The 19,390-nt window shown below is 32.0% G+C and overlaps 1 protein-coding gene across 1 annotated transcript; it reads left to right on the top strand.

The window, feature by feature from the left end:
• The first annotated feature begins 42 nt into the window (after positions 1-42).
• On the top strand, positions 43-7,543 carry LOC148273992 (mitochondrial import receptor subunit TOM20 homolog). The gene is made up of 5 exons (XM_088237780.1): positions 43-270; positions 1,987-2,090; positions 2,752-2,856; positions 5,075-5,201; positions 7,070-7,543. The coding sequence occupies exons 1-4, from the start codon at positions 141-143 to the stop codon at positions 5,192-5,194; spliced, it is 459 nt and encodes a 152-aa protein (XP_088093906.1). The 5' UTR covers positions 43-140; the 3' UTR covers positions 5,195-5,201; positions 7,070-7,543.
• Positions 7,544-19,390: the final 11,847 nt, after the last annotated feature.

Here is a 19,390-nt window from a genome sequence, read left to right on the forward strand (position 1 = left end):
TTTTAATTGTAGAGTAGCCAAAAATTAAAAAGGAATGTTTTCAGTTGAAGGTCGGAAATTGTCTGTGGTACCTGGAGGAAACGAGGGTTGAGGAGTTGGAAAGCGAAATTCATCAGATTTTAAATTTGAACCACAAAATAATGTTGGATTTATCCAGGACGTCCTTTGGAATAGCCGCTGGAGTTGCTGGAACTTTATTTTTAGGATACTGTATATACTTCGACCAAAAGAGACGTAAAGATCCCGATTTCAAGAAGAAACTAAGGGAGCGTAAGTCCATTATATTTTCATTATTTACTACCGCATGTTCACTAATACGACTAACTAATTACTACCATAACGTGTTTAAAGACTCTAATGACCAATTTTGCTGTGGTAGTATTGATTAACCCCATTGTTGTATCGGTTTTGTAACATGACGTTTGATCCCGTATAATTTTTCGGGTCAAGGACTAGAAAATACGAAAATTCTTGACACAAAACCAACCCCTGAACCAGCAATAACTTGCTTTATCATTTTCTACATAAATAAATGCTCTCTCTCAAATGTTTCAATCACTGTTACAATATTTACATTCAAAGAGAAAGCTCTAAATAGCGAATCAAAGCGATGCCGAATGAAATTCATAAAAAGTGTCATTTGTAATTTAACATAGCGAATTCTTAGTGTCATTGTACTCGGTCCAAATTTCTCAACTCTAAATCATTTTAGGTTAGGTATTCCAACAGAATGAGGAAGGATAGTGGTTTTTTTAATGTTTTTTATTAGTTAAACTTATTTCGAATTCGATTGTTCGGTTCGAGAAGAACTAGAACAAGAGCACAAAAATAGAACTCAAGGAAGACAGAGACGCTGTTCTGTTGCCGGTGTTTGTGTGAAAGAGATTCAGTCGGTTATTGGCAGTCATGGGGATGCACGCATGTAAGATGATCGGCGTATTTATGATTTTTAATTTATTTTGCTGTAACAGGGCTAAATTATATATATTTTTTTTTAATTATGGAAAATTAATTATTAAACAGTATGTCTCCATGTTTTCTTTCAAATGTCTGAACTTAAGAATATTTCGTCTTGCTTGTGGTTACATGATGTTACGTCACCGCTCGCAAAGGAATTATTTACCACAGCCTTTTAAGAGTTAACACACTTATGTGGAAAAGGTAGTTTTACCCATGCGCCTGACTGGTGCTTATCGGCGGGAAGGATAGAAATACCCCAGTGCCTCGATTATGAACGCTATCTTCATCTGTATATATTGAGGCGGTATATTTAACTTCTGTACTATCTGTATCTTACCTCGGATTGTTCTACCCACTTGTCATATCGACATCATATGATCGAAACAAGCCAATGGAATGACTGGCAAAAAATCGGCGTTTACTATAAAAAAGATTGCATTTGCAAAATAGTAAGGAGTATCTGATACAAAAAAGTGAAAATTAAATTACAATTACTATGGTGACTGCTTTTCTTGACATTTGGCTTGCCAACCGCTGGCTTAATGCAAAAAATAGCATGATAAATAATAAATAAATAAATAAAAATAGCAGTTTTGGAATATTTTCTATATTTACACCGGTGAAATTCAAATATCTGATTGCGCATCGGGATTATACATCGCGAAACATATAGTATTTTGACATTTAATATAAAGTGTTCACGGATGTTCCATTGTGATCGCAAATATGATAAACAACCATGGTGAGAAATTTTTATCACGTTGCTTATTAGAACGTCGATAGTTATTTGTGATTGAGCTATAGGGCGGTGCGGAAACATTTATTTAGAATTTTGAAAAAAATATGTATTTTTTTAAATTTTATAACTATCATTTTCTATAATTTCAGCACAAAATTTGAAGAAAAATTGCCATGATTGGGCTAAGCGGTCGTCATATGTTTTATTCCTTAGAGAAACAACCACCTTAGTTGCCTTCCTCTGGACTTGAAATGAAAATGAAAAAATGATGTTTGTTTTTTTTTCAGGACGCAAGTTCAACCGAAGCTCCAAGAAAACTGGTCGCGTAAATGCTTCCGAACTTCCGAATCCCTTGGACCATCAAGCCGTTCAAGAATACTTCCTGCAACAGGTCAGTTCATCATCATCTCTGATACGATTTCAACCAATACGTAAATGTATAACAGAAATATCGAACCCAGTATATATTATATTTATAGAAATATTAAAGTTATAATTAGAAATCAAACACTGATTTGAGTCTACTGAACACTTTATTTTATTTTTACAAATATAAACATATAAAAATAAAAACTTCGTGACAATTGTTTCGCCTTATTAGGGCATTTTCAAACGAATGTCACTGGAATTAAGTTGACAATGATTTAAACGAGCACTAAATAAATAGTCCAGATCTTGTCTCGATGTCCCTTATGTTTGTCAATGCTTCTTTTATTTATATTTTAAACTATTCTTTTATTGTAATATTTAAACCCTATAAATTGTATACATGGACAATGTCCGTTAATAAATAAATAAATAAATAAGAGGTCTCGGGTTCGATTCCCGACATGGTTGACAAGAAATATTTTTTTTTAAATGTGACTGGTACCTGAAGCGTAAGACTGATCATCATCTCGCAACAAAAATGATCAAGATACACTGCGATTGGTGTACCAACGCAGTGACCTATGCACCATTAGGTGCGTAATGGGAATGATGATGTGTACTGGCTGCGCATCACGGGGAAGAAAAAGTTGACAATAATCAAAAATATTTAAATTTAATTTCAGATCCAACTAGGAGAGGAATTGCTTGTAAAAGGAAATCTGGATGAAGGAATCGAGCACTTCGGAAGGGCCATCGCCTTCTGTGGGCAACCCAACAAGCTTCTCGAGGTTATTATCGTCAATTTTCATATTTAATTTTTTGGGGTTAAAAATCCTGAGAATGATATCGAATGCAGGGTGAGTGCCGGGAACAGGGTGAACGGTGCGCTTAAGTTAACCTCGGTCAATAAATATCTGTCGCGGAAACCGAAATTAATTATTATAGTCCTTAAAATATAGCTTTATTAAAATGACAGTTGTCAGCAAAAGTGATGACGTAACTTTGTAGTAACGTCTAAGGAGTGATTTATATTGACACACGAAAAATCATTAATATCTGGCATGTTAATTTATTTTTTTAATACTCTTATACCCCATGGTGGTATATAAATATCAATAATAAGACTTATTGTAGTTGACTGTGGTTTATTCTGAATGGTTATTATATTGTGGTAAGAGAGCGACTGTTTGCTGGGAGAGACAAATCTAGAATGACTTGCCGAGCTGTGTGGGTATGCAGACGACTGTAGATATATTGTTGTCACCAACAATATACCTACATTCCTTACAGTATCCTCCTATGGTGGTATGTGAAGTTCAATAATAAGACTTATTGTAGTTGACTGTGGTTTATTCTGAATGATTATTATATTGTGGTAAGAGAGCGACTGTATGCTGGGAGAGACAAATCTAGAATGACTTGCCGAGCTGTGTGGGTATGCAGACGACTGTAGATATATTGTTGTCACCAACAATATACCTACATTCCTTACAGTATCCTCCTATGGTGGTATGTGAAGTTCAATAATAAGACTTATTGTAGTTGACTGTGGTTTATTCTGAATGGTTATTATATTGTGGTAAGAGAGCGACTGTATGCTGGGAGAGACAAATCTAGAATGACTTGCCGAGCTGTGTGGGTATGCAGACGACTGTAGATATATTGTTGTCACCAACAACAGAAAAAAGAAATATTTGCGTTCTTACGATTTACCCAAATATTTAATTTTTAGGGCCATTTTCCACGAGTTGTAAATAACTCACTATTAGAAAATGGGAGTAAAGTTGGAGTAGAGTGGGATTCGAACCACGGACCACAACCCGATTCAAACTGTTTGCTTATAAAACCCTCAAACGTTAGTTCATACTTGTACTTACCTAATAGCGACTAACTCCATGGGACTAAAAGTCCTGTGTTGAGATGGGACGAGCAATTAGTTGACTCAGACACATGAATATATCACCACAAATATTATATAGGATCAGAAACACAAAAAATAATTTAAAAAAACATATATATGGCACATCAATATGGTAAACTGTAAACTCAAACATTCGGAAAATCATCAAGGAGTTTCACACTCAAATACCTCCCACTAAGGAAAATCCAGTCCTTAACTCCTCTCTTGAAAATAGTTTTTGTCCTTGAGAGCTTAATACGCTCTTCCAAAATATTGAACACTCTCGGTGCGACAAATGAGAGATGTCTCCAAGCAAAAGTCATACGGGTTTTGGGTGTGACATAATTTGTGCTCCGGGAAAACCGGGAATTTATATTTTGCGAGATTTGCGATTTTTTTAACAGGACTCACCGAGCTAATTAATATGGCTTGTCGGTGAAGATCCTCTACATGAAAACATATGATAACACTACATAGTTGTATAAAAATAATTACTACTAATTTAAATATTAGGAGTGAAAAAAAGAAGTACATATAATTTATGTTTTCAAATAATATTTAGAAGAATGTAAAAAGAAAGCAAAAAATAAGTAAATGGTATCGCAATTATAAGATAAAAAATAAATACAAAACCGGAGTACCAAAATTTAAAACAGAAGTGTGTACACATTTTATTTCATTACAGTAATCTAGACGCTAAACAACATGACATTTTGCCTTTCCTGTTCTGAAGTACTGCTCATCGATCAGCATATAACAAACTATAGCCCCTAATTCTCCAATGACCCGTCTTTGTCATATTGTTAACTCAAGACAAAAACTGGACTTTTTTGGTTTAAGTTTACAGCGATTTCAACAAGCACTAAATAAATAGTCCAGATCGATGTCCCTTATGTTTGTCAATGCTTCTTTTCTTTTTTTAAAAATGTTTTTAACTATTCTTTTACTGTAATATTTAAACCCTATAAATTGTGTAAATGGACAATGTTTGTTAATAAATAAATAAATTTCCTGATAAGTTCGAGCAGTCTATACCTTCCCCACGTCCGATGTACCCCAAGTATCCTATTTTACGTCGTGCTTATTTTAGATTGCTCTCGTTGTAGGTTCTCCAGCAGAGCATGCCCGCCACCGTGTTCCGTCTGCTGCTGCAGAGGCTCCCGGAGATCATGCAGAACTGCGGCCCCCAGAGGGCCCCCGCTGTGCAGGACGATGAGCTGGAATAGGCTCCGCGTGAGTACACAACCTCAATCTGTTAGTTCTTCCCGAAACTAGTCGTCGCCATCATCATTCCCCTATTCGCACCTAGCGTTGAATAGGGCATTGCTTTGGACTGTGAAATATTATTAAAAAGAAAAGATTTCGTGTCAACGCACCAACCACTACACGGGTATAAAGGTCCATACCATCTATCCGAGACATAAAGGTGAAGAAATAAATATGAGCTAAAGAAATATGTGTATTTCTTTTTCATTTAAATGTTTTCATGTGTAACGAGATTTTCTATCTATTTTTTCAAATTATTAAGAGCAATGCAATATTCCCTCTATTTTAGATTTTTTTTTTTCGTAGAGTCTTTATTCAATAAAATTTACACATCATTACAATATTAATACATTATCAAGAAAACAAAGTATTAAAATATATTTTGTCCCGATAAACTATTCAATAATAGTTTGTCATCGGGTGCTCAGACATTAGTTTTAATTAATAATCAAATAAAAAGAGTACAGACATAATACTGTATACATATTAAATAATAAACATAAAAAATAGTTAAAGAAATATTTTTTTTTTTTAAAGTAAGAAAATAAAGTAAAATAATACAATTAAAATTAAAGAATAGCAATTTACTTGAATATTTTTTAAATATAAGAAAAAAATTAAACACATAAAAATAGTGTGTGCTCATAAATGTAATCAAAACAAGATAAAAAATAAAACAAAGTAAATCGAAAATTTCAATTCATATTCATAGAAAAAAAATAATAAGAAAATTAAAAGTACCTATTAAAATTCAGATCTAAAAAATGTTAATGAAATAAGAAAGATTTAAAAGAAAAAGTTAACCTAAGAAAATAACAAAAATGTATTCAATGAGAGATAAGAAAAAAATGTTTTACATAAATAATAAATCAATATAGGAACGTTCTGTCTACTAACCACTTACGTAAAAAAAACATAATTTTATTTTTACTATGACATGTTTTCATTTTTCATGTCAAGTGGCAACATATTAAAGATTTTTGGAACAATATAATCCAACGTACGTTGTCCATATTTATTTTGAAGTTTTGGTACAACAAGGCCATCAACAGATGTAAATCTTGTTAGATAGCTGTGTTCTAGTTTATTTTAATATATCGAGCTGAACATCTGATAATATTTTTTTCTGGATAAAAATTTTGCTTCATAAATACTCTTAACTGGTAAAACATTTAATTAATTATACATAAATGGAGTATTATTTCTCTGATTGTATACATAATTGGGTGCAATCAATTTGACAAGTGCATTTTGAATGAAAGAATGTCCCCAAGCGGTGATCCCGTATCTTATTATGGATTCTCCCAGAGACAAATATACTAATCTAAGTAATGTAGTTAGTAAAGGAATAATATGTCAATACTGCTCACAATGTTTTTCGTTCATTTATTTTTTGTGCGATGAGGAAATTTAGCCGTACAAGAAATTGGATACAATAAATGTTTTCTTGTGCACGGTAAAAATTGGACCATTAAATTGTACGGCAAAGTTTCCTGAAAATTTACAAAAAAAAAATTAAACAAACTACTTTGAACGACGTCACTGGTTCATATGAATCAATCGATGATAAAAGAATTATGGAAGATTTCCGGTTTGCTCGCCGTCAATGGGCCGATGGGCGGAACTGATCGAGAATAAGCAGAAGAGAACGTCTGACGTCATACGCGGAGTTATTTTAGAAATAACAAAACTTTGAAAAATCACAGCTCTGATAATATGATATATAAAATTGAAAAAAACAATTGGCTTTTAACAAATAATATTTTTAAAAATACGGAATTTCCTCATTCATTAATATTTCTGTTTTAATGGCTTATTAATTTATTTTTTTACAGAAATACCAAATTCAGTGACGCCAGAATGGACTCCTTTTTTCTACAGATCCTGTTCAGAAAGAAGAAAAAAGAGTTATCATCAGTCCACTGTAACATCATCAAGAAAAAACTAGTTTTTTCGATAATCCACACACAAAATTATACATGAACTTTCTGTATAATGCATTTTGGCATTGATGTCGTCTGTCGCTTTTCTTTTGTTTTCAAGATTTGAAAAAAAAAACAATTGAATGAGCGTTTAGATATTTTTTTTGAAATTTCGAAATTCTCCCGTTGTTTTAAGTTACGTTTTGTTATCTTTTGATGTGCATCTAAATAGCTGTTAGTCTAGTTGTAATTAAAAATTTTACTTATAATTTTTTGTGCGTCTAAATAGGTGTTAGTCTAGTTGTAATTAAAATTTTTACTTACAATTTAACGCAATGTGTATGGATTTATTTCTTTATATTACATAATATAAACTTGTTGATAAAATATTTTTTTGATTTTTATTACGATGTGAGGGAACGAACATTTGTCTTCAAATGTTTCTTTTATATTTTTTTTCAATATTTGACATTTAAACACCACTAGGCTGTCTTTTGGAGCTTCAGGGATATTTAAATGAAGGTGATACGGTATTTATCCTATTAATCCTGGCTTATTTTTCATAGAATATTTGAAAAATCTCAAGCATTTTCTTATAAAAACACCCAGTTAATATTTTATTTGTTATCGAAATTACTTTTGAGTTTTGATTCGCAAATTGTCACTTAATATTACCTTGGAATAAGCATGTTATCACTGAATATTACCTTGAAATTAGTATGTTATCACTTAATATTACCTTGAAAATAATATGTTTTCACTGAATATTACCTTGAAATTAGCATGTTATCACTGAATATTACCTTGAAATTAGCATGTTATCACTTAATATTACCTTGAAAATAATATGTTCTCACTAAATATTACCTTGAAATCAGCAAGTTATAATTAAATACAACCTTGAAATTAGCATGTTGTCACTGAATATTATTTTGGAATTAACAATGTATCCTTGAATATTTCATTTAAGTTTAACTTTTTGCTGTTAAATTAAATTTACTTTTTAAAAATATTATGGTAAAAATAAAGTTTTCAAACAACTTTTTTATAGCTGTTTTCATATAAAAATGACACAACTTTAAACTATTGCAAAATAATGCTGTCAAATAAATGAAAAGCACAATAACATATACTTAAACCCTTTTTTTACTGCAGCTGCTGTAAGTACACTTTTTTTGCATTTTCAGCTGAGAGAACATGCTTCGTATAATATGTATTTATTTATCAGTATGTTAACGCACAATTTAAGCATTATTATTTATGGATTGTTGCTTAGAAATGTTGAATCAATAAACAAAATTTTTGTAGGGTGATAAAAAGTAAGGAAATCATGCAATTTTGCCATTTCAAAGCGTTTTCTTTAAAAATTGCGGCATAAAAAAATAAATATTAGATAAACATTTCAAGAGGCGATCTCGGCAGAACGCTCGTACGAGGTTTTCCTGCAATTTGAATTATTTAATACCAAAAACACATACGACTCCCTCAGAGAAATTTCTCTTTTTGGCCCCAAGAGTATTCAATGTCCTGGAAGAACATATTAAGTTCTCCAAAACGAAAGCCATTTTCAGCAGAAGAGATCATTGCAGGAGACTGCTGCGAGACATTGCATAGATTGTAGTGTCTAGAGTCGATTATTGTAATGGTATCTATGCAGGTCTACCAATGAACAAAATGACTCGCCTACAATCTGTATTGAATGCCGCAGCGAGACTTATTTTCGGAATCTCTAAGTTCAGTCATATCACTCCACTACTTCGGGGACTACACTGGCTACGTTTTCCACAGAGGGTCGAATACAAACTCTGTTGGCTTATGTATAAGTCACTGCACAACTCTGCTCCGGAATATCGAACTCTGCATTCCAGATGAACTAGCTGACAGGCGTCTCACGCTCAGATCAGCTACGTCTACGGCGAGAGGAAAAGTTATCATACCTCTACGCTAACAGCGCACTAAATTTAGTGAACGCGCATTTGCGGTCGCAGGCCCCATGGCATGGAATGCTCTCCCAGCAGAGGTGCGAGGCTGTGAAAGTGAAGTGATGTTTCGGAAAAAAACTTAAAACCCACTTGTTCTCTAAATCATTTGAATAAATCCGTAGCACGTGACAACAAAATAAATTGTTTTAATTAAATTACAAATTTAAAAGCTTCAATTAAATTAATTTAACAATAGAATCACTATGTAAAGCGCCATTGAGGTATTTTATTACGAAAATGGCGCAGTATAAGTTATCCATAATAATAATAATAATTTATATATGGTACTATTAAGCGTGTTGTCCATGTGTTAATTGAAATTTATGCTAATGTAATAATTTTTATTTTTGGTATTCTTTGATAATATGCATTCTTCCACTTTCCATGCAACTCAACACGGCTCTTGGCCTCATAGAGTTAGGGATACCTTACTATTTATTTTTTTCAAATGTATGTATATATGAATAAATAAATACAATAATTTTCAAAGATATTTCTGATAATCTAAGATATTTTCAACCGGCAGATTACGCCTCTTGAAATTTAGACTTAACTTAGATACATCAGTACTCATATTAAGACGGATTATTATTTGCATAAAATTTATTCCAATGATTTGAAGATAATGAATTGAACGGGTAAGTTATTAAAGAAAAAAATACAATTTTGGTTTTTAAATTGAAATATACGCATTTTAAATTCGACAAACTTTCTGATCTTTTTCTTAAGTTTAAAGTTAAATTATGCCTTCAATAATTGTTAGTTCAAACTGTTTTTTATGAAATCATGTTTTTCATCTTTTTTTAAGAAGATTTTTTTATTTTTATATTTCATTTCTGTCGGTCTCGTGGTGTACTGGTCAGCTCGTATGCCTACCATGCAAGAGGTCTCAGGTTTGATTACCTATAAAGTTGAGGTGAAACATTTTTTTTGCTCCACTACAGGCCAGAAGGCCTAATTACAGTGGTGAATTACAACACAGAACACCTAGGCTTGAGAAAAATATCGTAGAAAAGAATCGAACCCGGAATCTTCCGTGCTTGAGTCAAGTGTCTTAACCATTAAACTACGGAGGACGCCTTTTAAATATTTTTTTTGTTTTTTTTTTTATGAAAATATTCCGGATGTTTGAATTCCGGTTTTCCGGATCCAGCTGTTTTTACGCTAGAAAATTTCATAGTCCCTGGACTGGCACCCGAAGCGTAAGACTGATCACCTTACCTTCATGTAACAAAAATGATAAAAATACGCTGCGATTGGTGTTCTAATGCAGTGCCCTATGCACCATTAGAAGTGGAAAATAATGATAATTCAATTTCTACAGTATAAGCAAAATTTATAATTCATATCGGTCATTCCACGGTATTAAATTTTGCTATGATTTCCTTACTTTTTGTGAGTTCGTACGTTCATAAATAAAATTTAAAAATGTGTTTCAAAACCTAGCACATTCATTTAAAATTTTGATGTTGTAATGTGTTCTATACTAGAATAAGCAGTTCATATTTATAAATATAATATAGTTATAATAAATAAAAATATATTTTTTATCTTAGGCACATTTGGAATTTCTTAATCGTCACAGAAAGCGCTTGCCTAGCAATTTTACTTTGATATTTAAAAAAAAAGTTATATTCAACGTTGATTGGTGTTTATTTTATTTTAAGAAAATGTATACTGCGGAATCCGGCTATTAAAATCACAGATAATGTTATTTTATTGTTTGATACTTATTGTTCAACGATGTAGTTCTTATACAAATTGTACGTAAATGGATTTTTACCCGAAGACTATCTTTATATATATAATTCTTCAGTACGTGTGATGTCACTGAACTTCAGGAAGGAAGAGTCAAGGAAAGGAGCACGGAAATGGACCTACCTTTGATGCTATGAGGATTTTCTTCTATTTTGGGCACTGGATGATGAAAGTTCACTATGAATCGTAATATTAAACGATTTGTTATAATAACTTTCCCAAAGACGCGCAACTATTCCAAATATTCTGTCAAGTAAAAAAAAATTTTTTACTACCAGTATCATAAAAAATAATCTTTAAATTTTTTATTCGAAAACGGTCCATTGCATTGGCTACGCCCCTAATATGTCACTATTCATGTAAATTTTGAACTTCGCGATCTTTTAAATTTAAATAGAACATCACGAATCTTGACGTCACAATTACGTAGGTCGCATTTTTGTAGGGACATAACATATTATGTTTTAATAATTTATTTTTTAAAGTTATGTGTGAAAACATTACTTCACAATATCCATATTGATTTTAGAATACAATTCGATGGCTCAGTTCTTTATAGAAATATTAAAAAAATTATGTCTTAAGTTACTATTCATTATATTAAAAAAACACCGTTTTTCAATTCTACAAAGGTCTAACTCTTAAAAACTATTGATTTTCTCATAAAATACTAAGGTTTTCATATGGAAATAAATGAACTTGACAATCTTTCAGCTCCATAACTAATTAAAACGTTGTGATAATTTGTATAACACCTTTAATCCTAAAACTTGTAACCACTGTGTACATATTTTACATAAATATATTCATATTTACTACACTTCAGGCAGTGGCGGCGTAGCGTGGATTGGCATCCGGGGCGGTTTTCAAATGAGCACCTTCCAAAATAAAACAACAAATACTCACTAAACTTACGCGATTTTATTTTACTAAAATATTCAATAACATGGTCAAAGTTGACTTTTCTTTCCCTTTCAATTGACAAAATAGAGGGCAATAACCTAGCAATAATAATGCTGATTGGGAGGGCGGTGCCCAATCACACGTCCTTGTGTATTGACCTCAAATTCCCGCAATTATTGATATAGCTGTACTCCCAGTTAGCAAACTCATTCTGGCACAGTTACAATTAATTAGATTAAGGCTTAATCAGATACATTATAGAGTTATACAATTCAATATAGTCACGCTTGGCTCATAGTTGATCTTAAATACGATTTAATTAACTTTAATTTTGAAAAGCTTCTTTCACACGAAGCCACCGAAATGCAAATAGATAGCTAGATTCTGAACGGACTCAGAATAGTCCCATTTACCATGAATCTCAGAACCCGCAGGGTAGTCCACTGGACTGCCACTTGGCAAGAAATCCTGGCGGCTTATGTAACAGTTTGAGTAGATATTGATATATTTAATGGTTTCAAAAACATAATAAACGAAGAACATATTTATGTTGTTAGCTATATTAACGATTTCATGCATGTACTAAACATACGACAATAACTTACGATCGCGCTTCAAAAATATACAAATTTGTGTCTTATTCAGATAAGTGAATGCCCCCCGCGTTTACCCCGTTTGTCGCGCGTGCTCGTGGTTGTGCGAGTATTTTTTCTGAGCTGCACTGTGGACGATGTCACCCCTTGGTGCTGGGCACCCAGGGAGCACCCCCTTTTATGCCGCCACTGACTTCAGGTGATGTAAATAATTGTTTGTTACAAATCAATTTAGGCCTGCCAAAACTTTGGTCAGCCATTAATCAAAACAAGTAATTTCTAGTTATCTCCGTATGGAACTGAGCCATCAAATTAAATGTTCTAAATCCATTTCATATATTTTTATCGGTATTAGTAGTATGTGCTATTGTGCATTTTCATAAGTGGGTTTTGATCGGATTGTATTTGATTATACAAATAAAAATGCTAGTGAATATTTTTCGGTGCTGTATGTGAGCTTTGTACTAAATTACTCGCCATTTTATTATTTTTTTTAAATAAGGGAAAATATATCAAGTAACATTTTCTCGCCAAGCATAAAAATCCGTACCCTAAACTTGGACTAAAATCTGTGAATTTTTTAATGCGGCAACTTGTGAATTCAATTAATTTATTTAAATATAACATATACATTACAAACATACATTTAATACGTACATGTTATAAAAAAATACATGAAAGAGATTCATGTCAAAGTAGTAGGAGAATCCTGCTCCGGAAAACCCCTTCGGATACATGGAACAGATCAATATCCAGAGCTATGTTGTTCAGCATAGCGGTAGCTCTTCCAACAGCCATAACCATCGGCAGGTTGGTACTGTATATCCCGTGTATACCTGTGAAGTACTGTATTAGCCCGAATATAACGCGAGCTATATATTTGGAGCAGGAATGAAAGCAAAAATTCAAGTATAAAACTTTAACTAATTAGATCAAATGTATTGTGAAAAATTAAGATTTAGGCGGGGGGGGGGGGGGGTCCAGGGCGCCTCTTCTGCCCCCAGATCTCACCAACGCAACCAGCGCACGCATAAACTGTGTGCGAAGGCGAAAAGGCTCGGCTGTGTGAACACAGGTACATCATTTGGACACACTCGAAACATTGTTAAATGAAATATATGTATTTTTGTATACAATTACAGAAAAAAATAAACCAAAATTGTCTTCTTTATATTTAAAAAAAACTCTTCTTGAACTGACAAAAATTAGCTTGTTACAGCAATTGTCACATTTTGACTGTTTTTTTGTCAGCCGTGACCCTACATTTATTTCCTACATTTTTTAAGGGGGAGCCACATTTTGTTGTTTTTGAATTTTCTGTTTTATTGGACTCATTAAAAAAAAAAATGCTATGATACCGTTTTAGTATGTATCCTTTAATTCTTTTATGTAGAAAATCAGAAAGTTAGTGCTTCAAATATCTGTACCTTAATGCTGAAATGCTGGAAGTCACATTTAGTCAATTGTTCAGGAAGGCGGTTTGAAGTTGTAAAACTGTTTTTTGGATTTATAGGCTTTTGATATTTAAGAAAAAAACATTTAAAATATGGATCATCAAATAACTATGGGACTTCAATGTTTTTTGTTCTAACCGCCCGACCTGCGCCCTAATTCCCTCTCGGACTTTAGTTTAAAAAGTAATGTAGAATATTGAATGAAAAACAATTTATTTATAAAACTTTCTTTTGGCAAAAACATTAAACTACGTGTCATTGATTCAAACATGAATTATTTATGAAAATAACACGTAAATACAAATTTAATGAAATGATATTAATAGCAATAAAACAGTAATTGAAAGTAAACAGTATGTTGAATAAATCAAAGTAAAATAATGAAATTAACGGCAAAAAAATTACATATTGGTTAAGTATGGTTAAGATAAGAACAATAAGACTTAATCTTGTGCAAAATCTCTCGCTGAGTCAGAGGTAGTTTGTTATAAAAATTGTGGAATTTATTCGGTATCCACTGCTTTAATACCAGCAAACCGTTGAATTTTGTTGAAAGCTTGAGTATTGTTATTATTTTTTATTTGTTTATTTTTGCATACATATATTATTTACATAGAAATATAATTACAAAAATACACTTCAGAAAAATACATCTTAAAATTAAGCTATAACATAAATTGCAAAAAATGCCCACAAAGACTTCAGCATCTGAGCGTGGGCCATTCCTTTTTTAATTATTAAAAAGTTTATAGCATATAAATATGGTATGACATGACCATGAAAAGAAAAGAAAAATCAAATTAACAAATGCTGATATTACAAAAACATGATTTATTTACAGTATGCATTTATTTTTTATTTTAATTATTTTTTTTATTACTGCACACTGGTGTTTTAGAACAAGCTATTTCAGTAGTGGTATACCGGAGGACTCCAATTTTTTTTAGCATTAATAGAATCTGAATATATGAACGAAATGACATTCATAACTCAATTTTGCAAAAATGTGACTTTCCGATTTAAGATACAGACATAAATATTATATATAAGTATAGTATTTCCTGTATGCGTCACATGAACAATTACGTTTTGTGTAATTGTAATTTATGTACGCGTCTCGAATTAGAGTTGTAATGTACGCCTAGGGAAAATTGTTGTAGTAGAGAAATGTAAAATTATGCAATATTTATTTTCATTACAAACTGTTGGAATGGGATGAAGTGTTATGTAATATTATTGAAATTTATTTATCACAAAACTGTCTTTTATTTCTTGAATTTTTCCTGTTTGAGGATTGGAACATTGCTGTAAGATTCCACATGTAAAATTGAGGTTAGGTGACACCCAAACATGCAACAAATATGGCAAAAGAACATAAAAATATTTCATTTCAATTTTGGTAACTTTTATTTCAGGCTGTAGTCGGGTAAAACGCACGAAAAATGAGGAAATCATACGATTTTGCCATTCTAAAACAAATGTTTTTCAAAAATCGCGCAAAAATAAAATATAAATTAGATAAAAGCAATAATTGTTAAAGGTATTTCTATTAAAAAATATACTTAAAAGTTTTATATAACTAAAATATGATTACTTTTCGACTGGCAGATTACGCCATTTCAAATTTAAACTAAACTTTGGTATTTCGATTATCGATCATATAAAGACTAAGTATTGAACTAAAATTTATTCTAACGATTTGAAGATAATAAATTGAACATTAAACAGCGGAAGCAAAATCATATTTTTTGTTTATGAAAAGAAATACAAGCATTTTAAATCACATAAATTTTGAGACATTTTTCTTTTTTCTATGTAAAATTATGCCTCCGGTTAATACTTTGAAAAAAAATAGTTTTTGAAATATTTTAGTTTATAACTTTTTTAATAGAATTGTTCTCCTTTTTTTAAGAAAATTTTTGTTGTAATATTTAATTTCTAACAATATCTTAATTACATTTTTATTACCATAGTGGATCTTATGAGAAAAAACGTTTCCATTGAGTGGTGGATCCTATAAGAAAAAAGTATTGGCGAATGTGTTGATAGATAAAAATAAAAATTAAAAACAGTCTCCCACAAAATATGACCTTTATTATTTATAAACAATATATCCATACACTATATATTATATATTAAACAGTAATTATGCAGTAGATCAGTTCATTTAAAGTATGAAATAATGGTAACAGTTCTCAACATTTACAAATATCTTCGATACACATTTTATATTTTAAGACGTAAATAAACAACCATATAAACTACACAATATATTATTATCTATAAACATTGTTAAGAATTTTTTTTTACTATAAAACAACATATTACTACAAAGATGAAGAACATTTGAGAGAGGGCAATATGGTTTAAATTTTGATAGATGTTTGAATCAAAATGTCATCAAGTATATCACCACAAATATAGGATCAGAAACATAAAAAATAATTTTAATAAAACATATATGGCACATCAATATGGTAAACAGTAAACTCGAGCGTTTGGAAAATCATCAAGGAGTTTCCCACTCAAATCCCTCCCACTAAGGAAAATCCAGTCCTTAACACCTCTCTTGAAAATGGTTTTTGTCCTTGAGAGCTTAATACGCTCTTCCTAAATATTGAACACTCTCGGTGCGATAAATGAGAGATGTCTCTGAGCGAAACGCGTACGGGTTTTGGGTATGACATAATTCGTGCTCAGGGAAAACCTCGTACGAACATTTTGCTGAGACCTTTCCTTATTGTTCGACCAGAAGTGTGCAAGTGCTTCTTTTAGGTACAGTTGTCTCATATCCAGCACCTTCATGTATTGGAACAACTGTTCTGACAGGTATGTTTGGAGGGCACCGGAATATATATTCTATATTCCCTTATCTAAAATGTTCTCCATCTTTGTTGCGATATATTAATCTTAATAACTCCCCAGTGGGTGAAATCCAGTTCTTGTCCACAAAAAATAGGGCATACTCAAAACATTATCAAAGTTTATTATAAATAAGGAAATTCGTCATATTTCTAAAGCATTTTTAGGCTCTTTCAGCGCCGATTAATATTATATTTTAATAATAAATTATACATAACTAAATCTGAGTTACTTTACTATTTATTTCAATAGTAAACACTTACTAGGAATATAATTAACTTAAGACAAACACAGTATTATAAATGTACGAGGTGTGTTCAGAAAATAACGGGAATTTTTAAATTTCGCGGGTTTGGAGAGTCGGACTGTCAATTTTTTATTTCATTATGTTGGTATGCATGCCTCTGAAGTATACCAAAATTTTCAGCTGTATAATTTTTTACTTTGTCTGTGGTAGCCACTAAGGATAGACGTGATTTTATGAGCTCGGCAATTTCGTTTATTAAAAAAAATGGATAAAAGAATTAGTATCAAATTTTGTGTAAAAAATTAAATGAAATGTAACAAAGTGTGTGAAATGTCAACAAAGGCCTATGGTGAGTCTGCTATGAGTAAAACAAGAGTTTACAAGTGGTAAAAGCGTTTCCAAGATGGCCGTGAAGATGTTGAAGATGACGAACGGCCCGGACGCCCCAGCACATCAACAACTGATGAAAATGTGGAAAAAGCTAATGAAATGGTTTTGAACGATCGCCGAATCACAATCAGAGACGTCACAGATGATGTTGGTATATCAATTGGCTCATGCCATGAAATTTTTTCGAGTGTTTCGGGTATGAAACGCGAGGCAGCAAAATTTGTTCCAAAATTGTTGAATTTTGAACAAAAACAGCGGCGAATGGAAGTTGCTCAGGTATCACTAAATGAAGTCAACGACGATGCAGAATTGCTGAAACGTGTTATAGCAGGTGACGAAACATGGGTTTATGGATGTGACGTCGAAACTAAGGCTCAATCTTCCCAGTGGAGGCATTCTGGATCGCCAAGACGAAAATTGCAGAGCACGCCGAAAACGTCTAACCTTAGCGGCTGCCACAGACAAAGTAAACAATGAATACAGCTGAAAATTTTAGCGTACTTCAGGGGCAAGTATACCAACATAAAAAAATTACAATCAGACTCTCCAAACCCGCGAAGTTTAAAAATGTACGTTATTTTCTGAACACACCTCATAGTCATAAAAATAATAGTATTTTTCATTACCATACATATTTGCATTTCCTATAACTAATTGGTCTTTTACAATGAAGATATTTGACTGGGCTAACGGAGACATTTAAATGTAGCCATAGAAGACATTTAACTGCTCGAACGCAAGAGCGTAGATCTCGGCTCTCGATTTCGGTACCGGTTGAGTGCCAGAGCTCTGCTCCTCAAAATCTTCAAGCCGGATTCGCCCTATTTTCCTTGAAATTGTGGACTTGGTGCCTAAAACGGATTTCTCGTACTGCTTTTGTACAAATAAATTAATATGGTCATCAAACAACGTCGTTGGCGTCATAACAGTGCCAAAATCGGCATTCAACGGATCGCAATTTTGACGTTTAGTGTTTCAGTTTTGTGAAATATTTTTTTTCAGGATGAAAATGATAAATGTAAGTATTTGTTCATAATTTATTGTATTTAGGGATAGATCTTAGTAATAAAATCGCCACCATTGTCAGTATTTTGATAATTATAATGATAATTGTCAGTATTTTGATAATTATAATGATAAAATGACGGTTCGCGGAATAAATTCAATGTGGGCTTTTTGTACAAAAATATTTAACAGTCAAAACATTTATTTACTTATAAATTTGTTTAAACCACTTTAACTTTAGAGTTATACCTCGACCGGTTTCGAGGTTATTTCCTCATCATGAGGACTTAGAATTAAACAACTAACTTAGAATTCAATTAGTTGTAACAGAGGGAAAACATTTTTAAGAAGGGAATATGAAAGTCTGGGCTTATGACCTGTCGTTGGCTGGTTTAAGTGGCCACTTTACACAATTTTAAACATTCACTATTCTGCCCATGTTAAACATCCACGTTTCCCCAACTTTTCCATCTGTCGACTTTTGTGAAGTAAAGGAGCCGAAACATGCGAGTGAGATTCATCCGGCTGAACCAATTCACCTACTAGGCAGGTTGCAGTGAGTGTCCTGACGAAACCGGTAGAAATAAAAAGTCGGTAAGTGATAATATACTATAGTCCTTAAAATATAGCTTGATTAAAATGACAGCTGTCAAACTGATGTCAATAGTGATGGGAAATAAATGATCACTGATCATGTACCGATCAAATCGATTATATCAGTTTTTTCATGCAAACATGAGTCTCTGTTTCCGAAAATTGATATAAAAACGTAAAAACAAGCCTATTATAGTATGTTTAAGACAATTATTTACTAAAAAAATAAGACATTAAATACTTTTTTTCATGAATAACAACAAATTAATAATTTTTTTATTCGATCGATTTACATTGACCAATTTGTTTCATCTCTAACATTTTTGCAAAATGACGTAACCTTGTAAGAACATCGTTAATAATTAGGTTTATTTTAGTTTTAAAGCTAATTTTATATAATTATGTTGATTAATATGTCAAGCATTGTATCAAAAAAATAAATTAAT

Source organism: Micrasema longulum, unplaced genomic scaffold, assembly GCF_059751315.1.
Source record: "Micrasema longulum isolate JH-2025_06_02 unplaced genomic scaffold, ASM5975131v1 h1tg001783l, whole genome shotgun sequence".
Classification (NCBI taxonomy): Eukaryota; Metazoa; Arthropoda; class Insecta; order Trichoptera; family Brachycentridae; genus Micrasema; species Micrasema longulum.

Coding starts and splice junctions, on each gene's coding strand:
- LOC148273992 (XM_088237780.1), top strand. CDS start 141: ATGTTGGATTTATCCAGGACGTCCTTTGGAATAGCCGCTGGAGTTGCT. Junction 271..1,986: donor CAAGAAGAAACTAAGGGAGC/GTAAGTCCATTA, acceptor TTTTTTTTTCAG/GACGCAAGTTCAACCGAAGC. Junction 2,091..2,751: donor AAGAATACTTCCTGCAACAG/GTCAGTTCATCA, acceptor ATTTAATTTCAG/ATCCAACTAGGAGAGGAATT.